At 45.9% G+C, this 16,952-nt stretch overlaps 1 protein-coding gene across 4 annotated transcripts in view; it reads right to left on the reverse strand.

Annotated features, from left to right (window-relative positions):
• Window positions 1-16,952, reverse strand: part of eif2ak4 (eukaryotic translation initiation factor 2 alpha kinase 4) — a 183,289-nt gene that overhangs the window by 53,286 nt on the left and 113,051 nt on the right. For all 4 annotated transcript variants that reach the window (XR_010975749.1, XM_068039692.1, XM_068039691.1 and 1 more), the window contains 3 exons: window positions 14,916-15,037; window positions 14,507-14,556; window positions 3,152-3,320 (listed from right to left, as the gene is read on the reverse strand). Coding sequence is in view for 3 of the 4 variants with exons in the window: in XM_068039692.1 (XP_067895793.1) it covers window positions 3,152-3,320; window positions 14,507-14,556; window positions 14,916-15,037 (341 nt within the window). In the remaining variant the exon portion in view is untranslated. The remainder of the gene's footprint in view (window positions 1-3,151; window positions 3,321-14,506; window positions 14,557-14,915; window positions 15,038-16,952) is intronic.

The raw sequence follows: 16,952 nt of genomic DNA on the forward strand, positions 1-16,952 counted from the left end.
TGTACATCTACACTTTCTAATATCTTCCCATTTAAGAAATACTCTGTACATCTGTTCCTCCTACCAAAGTGGATAACCTCACATTTTTCCACATTATATTCCATCTACCACGTTCTTGCCCACTCACTAAGTCTGTCCAAATCCCCTTGAAGCCACTTTGTATCTTGCTCACAACACACATTCCCACCTAGTTTTGTGTCATCTGCGAACTTGGAAATATTACATTTGGTGCCCACATCCAAATCATTGACATATATATTGTGAACAGCTGGGGCCCAAGCACTTATCCCTGTGGTACAGCATGGTTACCCGACCCTGACGGGACCCGACAACATGTGCCGGGTTCGGGTCGGGTCACTCTTCCGAGTCCGGCATTCGGGGTCGGGTCGGGCTGGGTCGGACACACTCTATCACCGCCTCCAGTACGTGGCTCCAATGTTAATGTACTTTGTGGACTTGAAAGGTTTAGAATTTAGAACATTACAGCGCAGTACAGGCCCTTTGGCCCTCGATGTTGCGCCGACCTGTGAAACCATCTGACCTACACTATTCCATTTTCATCCATATGTCTATCCAATGACCACTTAAATGCCCTTAAAGTTGGCGAGTCTACTACTGTTGCAGGCAGGGCGTTCCACGCCCCTACTACTCTCTGAGTAAAGAAACTACCTCTGACATCTGTCCTATATCTATCACCCCTCAACTTAAAGCTATGTCCCCTCGTGTTTGCCATCACCATCCGAGGAAAAAGACTCTCACTATCCACCCTATCTAACCCTCTGATTATCTTATATGTCTCTATTAAGTCACCTCTCCTCCTCCTTCTCTCTAACGAAAACAACCTCAAGTCCCTCAGCCTTTCCTCGTAAGACCTTCCCTCCATACCAGGCAACATCCTAGTAAATCTCCTCTACACCCTTTCTAAAGCTTCCACATCCTTCCTATAATGCGGTGACCAGAACTGCACGCAATACTCCAGGTGCGGCCGCACCAGAGTTTTGTACAGCTGCAGCATGACCTCGTGGCTCCGAAACTCGATCCCCCTACTAATAAAAGCTAACACACCATATGCCTTCTTAACAGCCCTATTAACCTGGGTGGCAACTTTCAGGGATTTATGTACCTGGACACCAAGATCTCTCTGCTCATCTACACTACCAAGAATCTTCCAATTAGCTCAGTACTCTGCATTCCTGTTACTCCTTCCAAAGTGAATCACCTCACACTTTTCCGCATTAAACTCCATTTGCCATCTCTCAGCCCAGCTCTGCAGCCTATCTATGTCCCTCTGTAACCTACAACATCCTTCGGCACTATCCACAACTCCACCGACCTTTGTGTCATCCGCAAATTTACTAACCCACCCTTCTACACCCTCATTCAGGTCATTTATAAAAATGACAAACAGCAGTGGCCCCAAAACAGTTCCTTGCGGTACACCATAGTAACTAAACTCCAGGATGAACATTTGCCATCAACCACCACCCTCTGTCTTCTTTCAGCTAGCCAATTTCTGATTTAAATCACCTTCAATCCCATACTTCCGTATTTTCTGCAATAGCCTACCGTGGGGAACCTTATCAAACGCCTTACTGAAATCCATATACACCACATCCACGGCTTTACCCTCATCCACCTGTTTGGTCACCTTCTCGAAAAACTCAATAAGGTTTGTGAGGCACGACCTACCCTTCACAAAACCGTGCTGACTATCGCTAATGAACTTATTCTTTTCAAGATGATTATAAATCCTATCTCTTATAACCTTTTCCAACATTTTACCCACAACCGAAGTAAGGCTCACAGGTCTATAATTACCAGGGCTGTCTCTACTCCCCTTCTTGAACAAGGGGACAACATTTGCTATCCTCCAGTCTTCCGGCACTATTCCTGTCGGCAATGACGACATAAAGATCAAGGTCAAGGGCTCTGCAATCTCCTCCCTGGCTTCCCAGAGAATCCTAGGATAAATCCCATCTGGCCCAGGGGACTTATCTATTTTCACACTTTCCAAAATTGCTAACACCTCCTCCTTGTGAACCTCAATCCCATCTAGCCTAGTAGTCTGTATCTCAGTATTCAGTTTAGTTACAGTTTTTTTTAAGCTTGTGCAGATAAGCAACAAATTGAAAAACAGAAGCTAGGTTAACTGATGGTCGGGTGCGGGAAAAATGAAAGGACTCGGGTCGGGATCGGATCGGATGTGGGTCTGTCGGGCTCGGGTCAGGTTTCATTTGCAGACCCTTTACCCTGCTGTACCCCACTAGTCACAGCCTGCCAATGCGAGAATGACCCGTTTATTCCTACTCTCTGCTTTCTGCCTGTTAACCAATCCTTAATCCATGCCAGTATATTACCTCCTATCCCATGTGCTTTAATTTTGCTAACCAACTTCCTGTGGGGGACTTTATCAAAAGGCTTCTGAAAATCCATAGACAATCCATTTCAGTATAATTGTACATTGCAGAGATCAGCGTTAGCAAAGGATCTTTCCTCTGCTCAAACAGGAGAAAGTGGGGAGGTGGAGAAAAATAAGATGCATGTATATAATGCCATTCACATCATCAGGATGTCCCAAAGCGCTTCACAGCCAATAAAGTGTAGTCACTGTCGTAACGTAGACAAATTCAGCAGGAGGTTGTGTACAGCAATCTCCCACAAACAAATAATCATAGAAATAATGGAAATAGGAGCAGGAATAGGCCATTCAGCCCCTTCAGCCTGCTCCACCATTCAATTAGATCATGGCTGATCTACCTAAACACCATTTCCCCACACTTGATGTCTTTAATATCTAGAAATCTATCAATCTCTGTCTTGAATATACTCAATAACTGAGGCCCCATATCCCTCTGGGGTAGAGAATTCCAGTTAACCTTTTTCTTAGAAAGCCAATAAAGGTTAATGCTGGAGATCACAGTGAGCAAAATTCAGGGACAAGAGTTATCTCTTTGACCCTAGGTCTTGCTACATTTACCTAGATACTGGGCAGTTGAGGTGTGAGGCTAAACCCAAATATATCATGGGTAATATCCCTGTCATATAGATGCAACTATATACTGTGAATCTGAACTGCAAAATCTTCACTCCTGGAGATAAAAGTACTGTATTGGATTGGAACAGGTGAACCAACTATGGACTGACTCCTCACCTGAAGTACAGTAAATTCCTGAATAATTTCAGCAATGGTGTAGATCACCTCAGCATCTGGCAGCAGGTTGCTTGTGATTGGCGTGACAATGTCAAATGCACATTCCAAGAATTCTCGAGGGTGACAGCGGTCCAGCTTTCGAGGTCTGAAAACTCGCTCAATGCAGTACCTTGCGAATAAGGATCAGATAGGGTTAACAACTACAACAACAACTTGTATTTATATAATATATAATATAAAATAAAAACAACAAATGCTGGAACCACTCAGCAAGTCTGGCAGCATCTGTGAAAAGAGAAGCAGAGTTAACGTTTCAGGTCAGTGACCCTTCAACAGTATCATGCCTATAAAGTAATAAAACATTCAAGGCGCTTCACAGAGGCGTAAAAAAACAAAATATGACAATGAGCCACACTAAGGCAGATGACCAAAAATTTGGTCAAAGAGATAGGTTTTAATGAGAGTCTTAAATGAGGAAAGCGAGGTGGAGAGGCAGGGAGGTTTTGGGAGGCAATTCCAGAGCTTAGAGCCTAGGGAACTGAAGGCACGGCCACCAATGGCAGAGCCATTAAAATCTGGGATGCTCAAGAGGCCACAACAAGAGGAGTGCAGGTATCTCGAAGGGTTGCAGGGCTTGAGGAGATCACAGGGAGCGGAGAAGCCATGAAGGGATTGGAAAACAAGGATGAAAATGTTTTTAAACCGGTTGCTTAACTGGGAGCCAGTGCAGGTTAGCGAGCACAGAGGTGATGGGTGAACAGGATTTGGTGTGAGAGAGGACACAGGCAGTAGAGTTTTGGATGACATCAAGTTTACCGAAGGTAGAATGCGGGAGGGTGGCCAGGAGTGTATGAGAAAAGTCAAGTCTGAAGGTAACAAAGCCATGAATGAGGGTTTCAGCAGCAAAAGAACAGAGTTGGGGCAGAGTCAGGCGATGCTAGTGGAGGCTAGGTCATTGAATATATTCAAGGCTGAGTTCGACAGATTTTTGAAGTACAAGGGAGTCAAGGGTTATCGGTGGGGGGGGGGGGGGTGGGGGTGGCAGGCAGGAAAGCGGAGTTGAGGCCATAATCAGATCAGCCATGATCTTATTGAATGACGGAGCAGGCTCGAGGGGCCAAATGACCTACCACTGCTCCTACGCTTTTTTTATGTTTGATGTTCGAGGCGGAAATAGACAGTCTTAGTGACAACATGGATATGTGGCTGAAAGCCCATCTCGTGGTCAAATATGGCACAGAGGTTGCAAACAGTCTGATTCAGCCTCAGACAGGTGCGAGAGGAACAGAGTTGGTGGCAAGGGAGCAGAGATTGTGGAGGGTACCGAAGACAATGGCTTAATCTTCCCAATATTTAATCGAGGGAAATTTCTGCTCATCAGTACTTAGCAACAGTAGGAGAGTAGAAAGTGGTGACGTGGAGGTAAAGGTGGGTGTCATCAGCATTCATGTAGACACTGACCTTTTCAGATGATGTTGCCAAGCAGCAGCTTGTAAATGAGAGGGTGGCGGGGGCACAAAATGTACTCTGGGTGTGGGACTTCAATGTCCATCATCAAGAGTGGCTCGGTAGCACCACTACTGACCGAGCCCAAAAGGACATATCTGCTAGTCTGGATATGCGGCAGGTGGTGAGGGAACCAACAAGAGGGGAAAACATACTTGACCTTGTCCTCACCAATCTACCTGCCGCAGATGCATCTGTCCATGATAGTATTGGTAGGAGTGACCACTGCACAGTCCTTGTGGAGACGAAGTCCCGCCTTCACATTGAGGATACCGTCCATCGTGTTGTGTGGCACTATCACCGTGCTAAATGGCATAGATTTCGAACAGATCCAGTAATGCAAAACTGGGCATCCATGAGGTGTTGTGGGCCATCAGCAGCAGCAGAATTATACTCAAACACAATCTGTAACCACATGGCCCGGCATATCCCCCACTCTACCATTACCATCAAGCCAGGAGACCAACCCTGGTTCAAAGAAGAGTGCAGGAGGACATGCCAGGAGCAGCACCAGGCATACCTCAAAATGAGGTGCCAACCTGGTGAAGCTACAACACAGGACTGTGTGTCAAACTGTGTAAGCAGCATGCGATAGACAGAGCTAAGCGATCCACTAACCAACGGATCAGACCTAAGCTCTGCAGTCCTGCCACATCCAGCCGTGAATGGTGGTGGACAATTAAACAACTAACTGGAGGTGGTGGCTCCACAAATATCCCCATCCTCAATGATGGGCGAGCGCAGCACATCAGTGCGAAAGATAAGGCTGAAGCATTTGCAACAATCTTCAGCCAGAAGTGCCGAGTTGATGATTCATCTTGGCCTCCTCCTGAAGTCCCCAGCATCACAGATGCCAGACTTCAGCCAAATCGATTCACTCCACGTGATATCAAGAAACGACTGAAGGCACTGGATACTACAAAAGCTATGGGCCCTGACAATATTCCGGCAATACTACTGAGTGCTCCAGAATTTGCCGCGCCCCTAGCCAAGCTGTTCCAGTACAGCTACAACACTGGCATCTACCCTGCAATGTGGAAAATTGCCCCTGTATGTCCTGTACACAAAAAGCAGGATAAGTCCAACCCAGCCAATTACCGCCCCATCAGCCTACTCTCAATCATCAGTAAAGTGATGAAAGGTGTCATCAACAGTGCCATCAAGCGGCACTTGCTTAGCAATAACCTGCTCAGTGACACTCAGTTTGGGTTCCGCCAGGGCCACTCAGCTCCTGACCTCATTACAGCCTTGGTTCAAACATGATCAAAAGAGCTGAACTCAAGAGGTGAGGTGAGAGTGACTGCCCTTGACATCAAGGCAGCATTTGACAGAGTATGGTATCATGGAGTGAGAGCAAAACTGAGGACAATGAGAATCAGGGGGAAAACCCTCCGTTGGCTGGAGTCATACCTAGCGCAAAGGAAGATGGTTGTGGTTGTTGGAGGTCAATCATCTGAGCTCCAGGACATCACTGCAGGAGTTCCTCAGGGTAGTGTCCTAGGCCCAACCATCTTCAGCGGCTTCATCAATGACCATCCTCCAATCATAAGGTCAGAAGTGGGGATGTTCGCTGATGATTGCACAATGTTCAGCACCATTCGTGACTCCTCAGATACTGAAGCAGTCCATGTGGAAATGCAGCAAGTCCTGGACAATATCCAGGCTTGGGCTGATAAGTGGCAAGTAACATTTGCGCCACATAAGTGCCAGGCAATGACCATCTCCAACAAGAGAGAATCTAACCATCTCCCTTTGACATTCAATGGCATTACGATCGCTGAATCCCCCACTATCAACACCGTAAGGGTTACCATTGACCAGAAACTGAACTGGAGTAGCCATATAAATACCGTGGCTACAAGAGCAGGTCAGAGGCTAGGAATCCTGAGGCGAGTAACTCACCTCCTGACTCCCCAAAGCCTGTCCACCATCTACAAGGCACAAGTCAGGAGTGTGATGGAATTCTCTCCACTTGCCTGGATGGGTGCAGCTCCAACAACACTCAAGGAGCTCGACACCATCCAGGACAAAGCAGCATGCTTGATTGGCACCCCATCTACAAACATTCACTCCCTCCACCACCGACGTACAGCTGCAGCAGTGTGTACCATCTATAAGATGCACTGCAGCAATGCACCAAGGATCCTTAGACAGCACCTTCCAAACCCGCGACCTCTACCAACTAGAAGGACAAGGGCAGCAAATGCACGGGAAAACCACCACCTGCAAGTTCCCCTCTAAGTCACACACCATCCTGACTTGGAACTATATCGCCATTCCTTCACTGTCGCTGGGTCAAAATCCTGGAAGTCCCTTCCTAACAGCACTGTGGGTATACCTACCCCAAATGAACTGCAGCGGTTCAGGAAGGCAGCTCACCACCACCTTCTCAAGGGCAATTAGGGATGGGCAATAAATGCTGGCCTGGCCAGCGACGCCCACATCCCATGAATGAATTTTTAAAAAAAGTAGGAAGAGGCCAAGGATAGATCCTTGGGGGACACCAGCAGAAACTGTGCAGAAATGGGAAGATAAGCCACTGATGGCAATTGTCTGCCTATGATTAGCTGGATAAGAATGGAACCAGGTGAGAGCAGTCCCACCCAGCCAGATGACGACGGAAAGGCATTGGAGAAGGATGGTGTGATCAACTGTGTCAAAAACTGCAGACAGGTCGAGAAAGACATGGAGGGTTAGTTTGCCTTTGTAACAGTCCCATAGGATGTCATTTATGACTTTGAAGAGCTGTTTCAGAACTGTGGGAGGTGCAAAACCTGATTGGAGGGATTCAAACATGGAGTTCCGAGAAAAATGGGCACAAATTTGACAGGCAACATGTTCAAGGACTTGGGAGAGGAAAGGCAGGTTGGAGATGGGCGGTAGTTTGCAAGGACGGAGTGGTCAAGGATTTTTTTTTGAGGAGATGGGTGGTGATGGCAAATTTGAAGGAGAAAGGGACAGAACCTCAGGACAGAACCCCGTTAACAATCTCAGCTAACATGGAAGCCAGAAACGAAAGGTGGTCAGCAATTTTGGGGGAATAGAGTCAAGAGAGCATGAGAGGTGGGTCTCAGGGACAATATGTGCTCAGAGAGAGCACATGGGAGGTAGGAAAAAACTAGAGAAAAATACAAGTTCAGGGTTAGGGCAGGGGGAGCCTTAGAAATAGTTCAGCTTGGTGGGCTAGGGGGAAGGGAGGGAAGTGGCTGAGGCAGCTGGTCTCAATCTTGGTGACAAGAAGTCCATGATTCCTTGCACTTGTTGTTGGAGGTGAGGGTGGAGAAAACAGAGGAATTGAGTTTAAGGAACCCAGCAGAGCTTTCTAAATAAAATAGAGTGCCACACTTTCAGTGCTAATATCAAACATGAGTGAAGTTCCTTCTAAACTTCCCCAGCATATACTCCCAAACAAATACAGAATGGGTTAGATACAAAGTAAAGCTCCCTCTATCAAGCACTCTGTCAGTTCTAGCATGTTAGATGCAGAACAACATTGCCTGTACATATAGCCATCAACCACACCCAACTCGGGCACAGTACAATTAGATATAAAGTTCCCTCTACACTGCCCCAATTAAGCACGCTGGGTCAGGGTCAGCATATCTTTGATATACTGCCCCATCAATTTGCATTACTTCAATCTCAGAAGTGCATCCTAATGCATCAGGAGATATAGCTATCTTGCATGTCACAGCCATAGCCTCCAAGATTACCAATTTAATACCAATTTGTGCCAAACTGAACTATTCAGTAGTGTTTTATGTCCATTAGGAACTGGGCTGATCAAATCACATGGATGGCCCAAACCCATTTTTCATAAGACCCTTAAAACTAGAGACTTTCATCCCATCCAAGAACAAAGAACAGTACAGCCAATCTGCTGCTGAAATAAAGAAAAAGAACAAAGAACAGTACAGCACAGGAACAGGCCATTCGGCCCTCCAAGCCTGAGCCGATCTTGATGCCTGCCGAAACTAAAACCTTCTGCACTTCCGGGGCCCATATCCCTCTATTCCCTTCCTTTTCATATATTTGTCAAGATGTCTCTTAAAAGTCACTATCGTATCTGCTTCCACCACCTCCCCTGGCAGCAAGTTCCAGGCACTCACCACCCTTCGTGTAAAGAACTTGCCCCGCACATCCCCTCGAAACTTTGCCCCTCTCACCTTAAACCTATGTCCCCTAGTAACTGACTCTTCCACCCTGGGAAAAAGCTTCTGACTATCCACTCTGTCCATGCCGCTCATAACTTTGTAAACTTCTATCATGTCGCCCCTCCACCTCCGTCGTTCCAGTGAAAACAATCCGAGTTTTTCCAACCTCTCCTCATAGCTAATGCCCTCCAGACCAGGCAACATCCTGGTAAACCTCCTCTGTACCCTCTCCAAAGCCTCCACGTCCTTCTGGTAGTGTGGTGACCAGAATTGCACGCAATATTCTAAGTGTGCCCTAACTAAGGTTCTGTACAGCTGCAACATGACTTGCCAATTTTTATACTCTATGCCCCGACCGACGAAGGCAAGCATGCCATATGCCTTCTTGACTACCTTATCCACCTGCGTTGCCACTTTCAGTGACCTGTGGACCCGTACGTCCAGATCTCTCTGCCTGTCAATACTCCTAAGGATTCTGCCATTTACTGTATACCTCCCACCTGCATTAGACCTTCCAAAATGCATTACCTCACATTTGTCCGGATTAAACTCCATCTGCCATCAGTCCAGAGATAGGTTCAAACCCAGATCCAACTGAGTTATCCTGCCAGGGCACTTGCTCACCTGCATTACTGGCTGCTATTTTTGTTGATCCACACAACTCCCCGCCTGAGCTGGATGGAGACATTGGCCAACCCTTTCCAGAATGGGGCAATAGCATCTTCAACTGACCTCGCTATGGCACCAAAATTAAAACACGCTGAGACACAAATCATGCGCACCAGCACCTGGCACCATGCGGCCTATCTCACTGGTGGACTGTATCTTCTTTTGGGCCTCCTTATCTCGAGAGACAATGGATACGCGCCTGGAGGTGGTCAGTGGTTTGTGAAGCAGTGCCTGGAGTGGCTATAAAGGCCAATTATAGAGTGACAGGCTCTTCCACAGGTGCTGCAGAGAAATTTGTTTGTCGGGGCTGTTGCACAGCTGGCTCTCCCCTTGCGCCTCTTTCTTTTTTCCTGCCAACTACTAAGTCTCTTCGACTCGCCACATTTTAGCCCTGTCTTTATGGCTGCCCGCCAGCTCTGGCGAACGCTGGCACCTGACTCCCACGACTTGTGATCAATGTCACAGGATTTCATGCCGCGTTTGCAGACGTCTTTAAAGCGGAGACGTGGACGGCCGGTGGGTCTGATACCAGTGGCGAGCTCGCTGTACAATGTGTCTTTGGGGACTGGATCACAGAATCAGTATGTAGAATTGCAGGGTCACTCCTCACTCAAATTTGAATGACCTCGGACCTGCATCAGACCATACCCAGCTGCCAGTTAGCAAGAGGAAAAGCCGATCAGTCAAAAGTGGACAATGCGCCATCAGGCTGTACCTCTGCAATGGAATTCAGTCCACAGCCCAGTGTTTCCATAGATCCGATCCAACAAGATATTTTAATTGTTTTTCCCCCATTCTCCTGAAGGCACAACCACCCTTCCGCACCCACATTCCACAGCAGCTCCCCACCCTCATTAGGGTCCCTGTACCTCGAGACAGTGACTTCATACGTGACCCTAGACAGTGTATTCCAGTAGATTATTTAACAATGGGTGCATCACACCTCAGCCTGATCCTACCACCAGCTTACACAAGCATGGATCATAGTGATCAGCAGCAGAAACGCTGGTCAATTTTGATGTGGAAGCTTTAGAAAGGGTGTAGAGGAGATTTACTAGGATGTTGCCTGGTATGGAGGGAAGGTTTTACGAGGAAAGGCTGAGGGACTTGAGGTTGTTTTCGTTGGAGAGAAGGAGGAGGAGAGGTGACTTAACAGAGACATATAAGATAATCAGAGGGTTAGATAGGGTGGATAGTGAGAGTCTTTTTCCTCGGATGGTGATGGCAAACACGAGGGGACATAGCTTTAAGTTGAGGGGTGATAGATATAGGACAGATGTCAGAGGTAGTTTCTTTACTCAGAGAGTAGTAGGGGCGTGGAACGCCCTGCCTGCAACAGTAGTAGACTCGCCAACTTTAAGGGCATTTAAGTGGTCATTGGATAGACATATGGATGAAAATGGAATAGTGTAGGTCAGATGGTTTCACAGGTCGGCGCAACATCGAGGGCCGAAGGGCCTGTACTGCGCTGTAATGTTCTAAATTCTAAATTCAAATGGTACAGAGGCTAACTGTGTCACCACGACCGAGGTCAGCCAACTCAGCACTGTGAAACTAACATGACCTTCTCACCTCGGGTATACAATGCCTGACTGCGCAGGACATTCTGAAAGGGGAGGGTGAGCAGCCATAGGTTGTGGTCCATATTGGTACTAACGACATAGTCAGGAAGAGAGATGAGGTCCTGCAAAGTAAATATAGGGAGTTAGGCAGAAGGTTAAAAAGCAGGACCTCCAGGGTTGTAATCTCAGGATTACTCCCTATGCCATGTGCTAGTGAGGGTAGGAATAGGAGGATAAGACAAATGAATGCGTTGTTAAAGAGCTGGTGTAGGTGGGAGGACTTCAGCTACTTGGACCATTGGGATCTCTTCTGGTGCAGAGGTGACCTGTACAAGAGGGATGGGTTGCATCTGAACTGGAAGGGGATCAATATCCATGCAGGGGGGCTTGCTAGTACTACTCGGGAGGGTTTAAACTAGTCTGACAGGGAGGGGTGGGACCCAAAGTAGTAGTCTCTCCGATAAGATAGTTGAGGCAAATGTAGAGGTTAAAGCAAGCAAGTCCAGTAGGCAGGCCAGGCAGGGGCAGGACAGGGAGCGTTGAAGGTCTGGTAGGCTAAACTGCATTTATTTTAATGCAAGAAGCCTTACAGGTAAGGCAGATGAACTCAGCATGGATCGGCACATGGGATTGTGATATTATAGCTATTACGGAAACGTGGTTGAGCGATGGGCAGGACTGGCAGCTCAATGTTCCGGGGTACCGATGCTTCCGGCGTGACAGAGGTGGAGGTAAGAGAGGAGGGGGGTTTGCACCATTTATTAGGGAGGACATCACGGCAGTACTTAGAGAGGATATCCCGGGGGGGAACGTCCAGCGAGGCCACATGGGTAAAACTTAGAAATAAGAAAGGGGTGATCACTTTGATGGGATTATACTATAGGCCCCCCAATAGTCAGAGGGAATTGGAGGAGCATATATGTAGGGAAATCACAGATAGCTGTAGGAATTATAGGGTTGTAATAGTAGGTAATTTTAACTTCCCTAGTATTGACTGGGACTGCCCTAGTGCTAAGGGATCAGATGGGGAAGAATTTGTTAAGTGTGTCCAGGATAGTTTTCTGAAGCAGTATGTGGATGGCCCTACTAGAGAAGGGGCTAGACTCTACCTCCTCTTAGGAAATGAGGATGGGCAGGTGATTGATGTGTCAGTGGGGAAACACTTTGGGACCAGTGACTATAACTCTATTAGCTTCAAAATAGTTATGGAAAAGGATAGGACTGGTCCTCAGGCTGAAGTCCTAAATTGGGGGAAGGCTAATTTCGATGGCATCAGTCAGGAACTCTCAAAAGTTGAATGGGAGAGGCTGTTTACAGGTAAAGGAACATCTGGCAAGTGGGAGGCTTTTCAAAGTGGAGATAGGAAGAGTTCAGGGCCAGCATGTTCCTGTTAGATGGAAGGGCAAGGCTGGCAAGTTTAGGGAACCTTGGTTGATGAGGGATATTGAGGGTCTGGTCAGGACAAAGAAGGAGGCATATATCAGGTATAGGCAGCTGGGATCAAGTGAGTCCCTTGTGGAGTATAGGGGATGTAGTAGTACACTTAAGGAAATTTGGAGGGTGAAAAGGGGCCATGAGATTTCCCTGGCAGATAAGACAAAGAAGAATCCTAAAAGATTCTAGAAGTATATTAAAAGTAAAAGGGTAGCTAGAGAGAGAGTAGGTTCCCTTAAGGATCAGTGTGGTAATCTATGTGTGGAGCCACAGGAAATGGGCGAGGTCTTAAATGAATACTTCTCGTCTGTATTTATCGTGGAGGTGGTCATGGAAGCTCGTGAGTTCAAGGGAGGGAACAGCGATATCCTGGAGCATATCAACATTACAAAGGAGGAGGTGTTGGAGGTTTTGAAGCACATTAAGGTGGATAAATCCCCACGGACTGACCAGGTGTATCCTCGGATGCTATGGGAAGCAAGGGAGGAGATTGCTGGGACCTGGCAGAGATTTTTTGTATCATCGTTAGCCACGGGTGAGGTACCGGAAGACTGGAGGATGGCTAATGTTCTGCCTTTATTTAAGAAGGGCAGCAAGGATAAGCCAGGGAACTACAGGCCAGTGAGCCTTACATCAGTGGTGGGAAAGTTATTGGAAGGAATTCTGAGACAGGATTAATATGCATTTGGAAAGGCATGGTCTGATTAGGGATAGTCAGCATGGCTTTGTGTGTGGGAAATCATGTCTCACGAATTTGATTGAGTTTTTCGAGGAGGTGACCAAAAGGATCGACGAGGGCAGGGCAATGGACGTTGTCTACATGGACTTTAGCAAGGCCTTTGACAAGGTCCCACATGGTAGGCTGGTGCAGTAGGTTCGAACACATGGGATCCAGAGTGAGCTAGCCAATTGGATACAAAATTGGCTTGGTGATAGGAGGCTGAGGGTGGTAGTTGAGGGTTGTTTTTCAGATTGGAGGCCGGTGACCAGTGGTGTGCCGCAGGGATCGGTGCTGGGCCCTTTGTTGTTTGTCATATACATTAATGACTTGGATGTGAATGTAGGGGGGCATGATTAGGAAGTTTGCAGATGACACCAAAATTGGTGGTATCGTGGACAGTGAAGAAGGTTGTCTAAGGTTACAACAGGATATAGATCAACAGGGAAAGTGGGCAAGGGATTGGCAAATGGAATTTAATGCAGACAAGTGCAAAGTGATGCATTTTGGGAAGTTAAACCAAGGCAGGACATATACAGTGAATGGCAGGGCCCTGGGAAGTGTTGTTGAGCAGAGAGACCTTGGGGTGCAAGTACATAGTTCCCTAAAGGTGACAACACAGGTAGACAGAGTGGTGAAGGAGGCGTATGGCATGCTTGCCTTCATCGGCCGAGGCATTGAGTACAAGAGTTGGGACGTCATATTACAGTTGTACATAACGTTGGTTAGGCCGCTTTTGGAGTACTGTGTGCAGTCCTGGTGGCTGCACTACAGGAAAGATGTGATTAAAGCTAGAGAGGGTGCAGGAAAGATTCACAAGGATGTTGCCTGGTTTGGAGGGCTTGAGTTATAAAGAGAGATTGGATGGGCTGGGTCTGTTTGCCCTAGAGCGAAGGAGGCTGAGAGGGGACATGATAGAGGTATATAAAATTACGAGAGGCATAGATAAGGTTGATAGCCAGAGTCTGCTTCCCATGGTCGGGGTGACTAAACCTCCTCCTTCTCACCTTAAATCTATGCCCTCTAGTTTTAAAGAGGATCAAAGGGGTAAATTTTTCACACAAAGAATAGTGGGTATCTGGAATTAGTTGCCAGAGGTGGTGGTGGAGGTAGGAACAGTAGCAACATTTAAGAGGCATCTGGACAGGTACTTGAATGAGCAAGGATTAGAGAGATATGGAATTAATGCAGGCGGGTGGGATTAGTATTGATAGGCATTATGGTCGGCATGGAGCTGTGGTCCGAAGGGCCTGTTTCTATGCTGTACGACTCTATGACTCTATTACAGTGGCCAGTGACTGCTTCTGCTCACCTTTTTAAACTGGTGATGTTGTTTCTTGCCACAAATCTTGCAAATGGCACCTAAAGAAAAAGGAGTGGGAAAAAAGACACATACTCAACATTGACTCTTAGCTTCGGGGTAGCTAAATTTCAAATTAAAAATCTTAACTTTATTCATTTAAAAAAAAACATTTTTTGAAAGTGAATCTTTTCTTTAAAAAAAAATTTCCAACATACAGACAAAATAATTTACAGACAACTGCTCTGAAAAACACCCATTAATACAACTTCATTTACCTAACTGAGAAAAGGCTGAATCGCTACTAGTTCAGGAGACAACAAACATGGTGTATGACTGCTGTCCGACAGCCTCCCCAAAACCAATCCCATGACATGCATGATAGGTGACCAATATTGTCAATGCATGTCGTACAACTTACCCGAAGGTCATGGGGCAACATGACCAGCATGCCACTATGGTCCATGAAATAGGCACCATCATTACCCTCATACAACTTCCTGTTCTTTGGCATAAATAGCGGCGTGTGTAACCAAGTTGCACCTGCAAAAAAAATCAGCTATTTAAGTGTTGAGGCAAAACTTTGTACCTCCAATCAGAGCCTAGGGATGGGCATTTCAGTACATTAGAACATTGATCCCAGGGTTGGGTGATTAAATATATTAGAACATAGATCCCAGAGGTTGGCTAATTCAGTACATAGAATCATAAACCATACAGCACAAAATGAGGCCATTTGGCCCACTGTGCCTGTGTTGGCTCTTTGGAAGAGCTATCTAATTAATCTCACTACCTTGCTCTTTCCCCACAGTCCTGCAAATTCCTTTCTTTCACATATTATCCAATTCTCTTTTTAATGCTAGTTATTGCATCTGCTTCCACCACATGTTCAAGCAGTGCATTCCAAGTCACAACTCGCTGTGTGAAAAAGGTTTCCTCGTGTCACGTCTGGTTTTTGCAAATCAACTTAAATCTGCGCCCTCTGGTGACTGAACCTTCTCCCACTGGAAAACAGTTTCTCTTTATTTACTCCGTCAAACAATTCATGATTTTGAACACTATCAAATTTTTTTGAACCTTTTCTGCTCCAAGAAGAACAAGCCCAGCTTCTCCAGTCTCTCCACGTAACTGAAATCCCTCATCCTTGGCATCATTCTAATAAATCTCTTCTGCACCCACTCCCTCCTAAAGTGTGATGCCAGAATTGAACACAATACTTCAAATTAGTTTCAATTTTACCCTCTTCTCTTATTCATTATGGCGCTGCATTATTTGCTGGTTCTTGTCTTTAAGTGAAATATATGTCTCCTTAATAAAAACAAGCAACGCTGGAAATACTCAACAGGTCTGGCAGGATCTGTGGAGAGAGAAGCACAGTTAACGTTTCAGGTCAGTTCTGATGAAGGGTCACTGACCTGAAACGTTAACTCTGGTTCTCTCTCCACAGATCCTGCCAGACCCGAGTATTTCCAGCATCTGCAGTATTTTGCTTTTATATACATCTCCTTAACTCTATTGCTCACCTTTTTAAATATTTCCCACAGCTGCTGTAATTTTTTTCCAGTTTACCTTCCCAGCTCCTTTCTCATTCCACTAAATTAACTTTTTCCCCAAACTATTACCTTGGTCTTACTTCTGTCTTTCTCAATAATTATTTAAACCTCATTATATCGTGATCACTATTGCATAGATGTTTCCTGACACTTACTTCTCTTATCTGCCAGGCTTAATTTCCCATTATTAGATCTAGCAGTGATTGATCTCTGGTTGGGCTGCTTACATACTGGGTAAGAAAGGACTCCTGAACACCACTACAATCTCTTTTTCCACTTTATCTATCTCTTCTTGCCATTCTATTTGGGGGTAGTTGAACACTTCCGTTCTGATTCTTGCTGTTTTTTTTTTTTAAAACTCATTTTACAGAATTGCTTTCATTTTTCTTCCTCCACTTTCCTTCCACTATTAGTCTATAGAATACCTGTGTCAGCTTAAACAATCCCTTATCTTTTATCTCAATCCATACAGATCCTGTTTCTATCTTAATGTTAGTTATGTTCCTTTTTCTACTGCCATTATATTGTCTCTGATTTGTACAGCTACCCCGACACCCCTCATTTTTTCAGAATACTTCAATTCTTTATATCCAGCAATATTTAACTACCAGGCCTATCCTTTATAAAGCCATGGTTTAGTTATCCTTACTGAACTGTCTCCTTGCTATGAATTATTGCCTCCAGTTCTCCCACTGTTTTGGATGCTGTGCACATTGCTGTACAACTTCAAGAAAGATTAATGGCAATTTCTGCAAATGTTTGGCAGCTGATGTCTCTGGTAAGCAACTGTAAATAGATAATTTACATAAAGAATTGACTACAGCCAGAGTAGAAAAGCCAAAGTCGTTGAACTCACTGGGGACCTTAAAAAAAAAGCAAGAAAACTGGAATACTCTTATTTTATG

This window comes from Heterodontus francisci, chromosome 9, assembly GCF_036365525.1.
Source record: "Heterodontus francisci isolate sHetFra1 chromosome 9, sHetFra1.hap1, whole genome shotgun sequence".
Classification (NCBI taxonomy): domain Eukaryota; kingdom Metazoa; phylum Chordata; class Chondrichthyes; order Heterodontiformes; family Heterodontidae; genus Heterodontus; species Heterodontus francisci.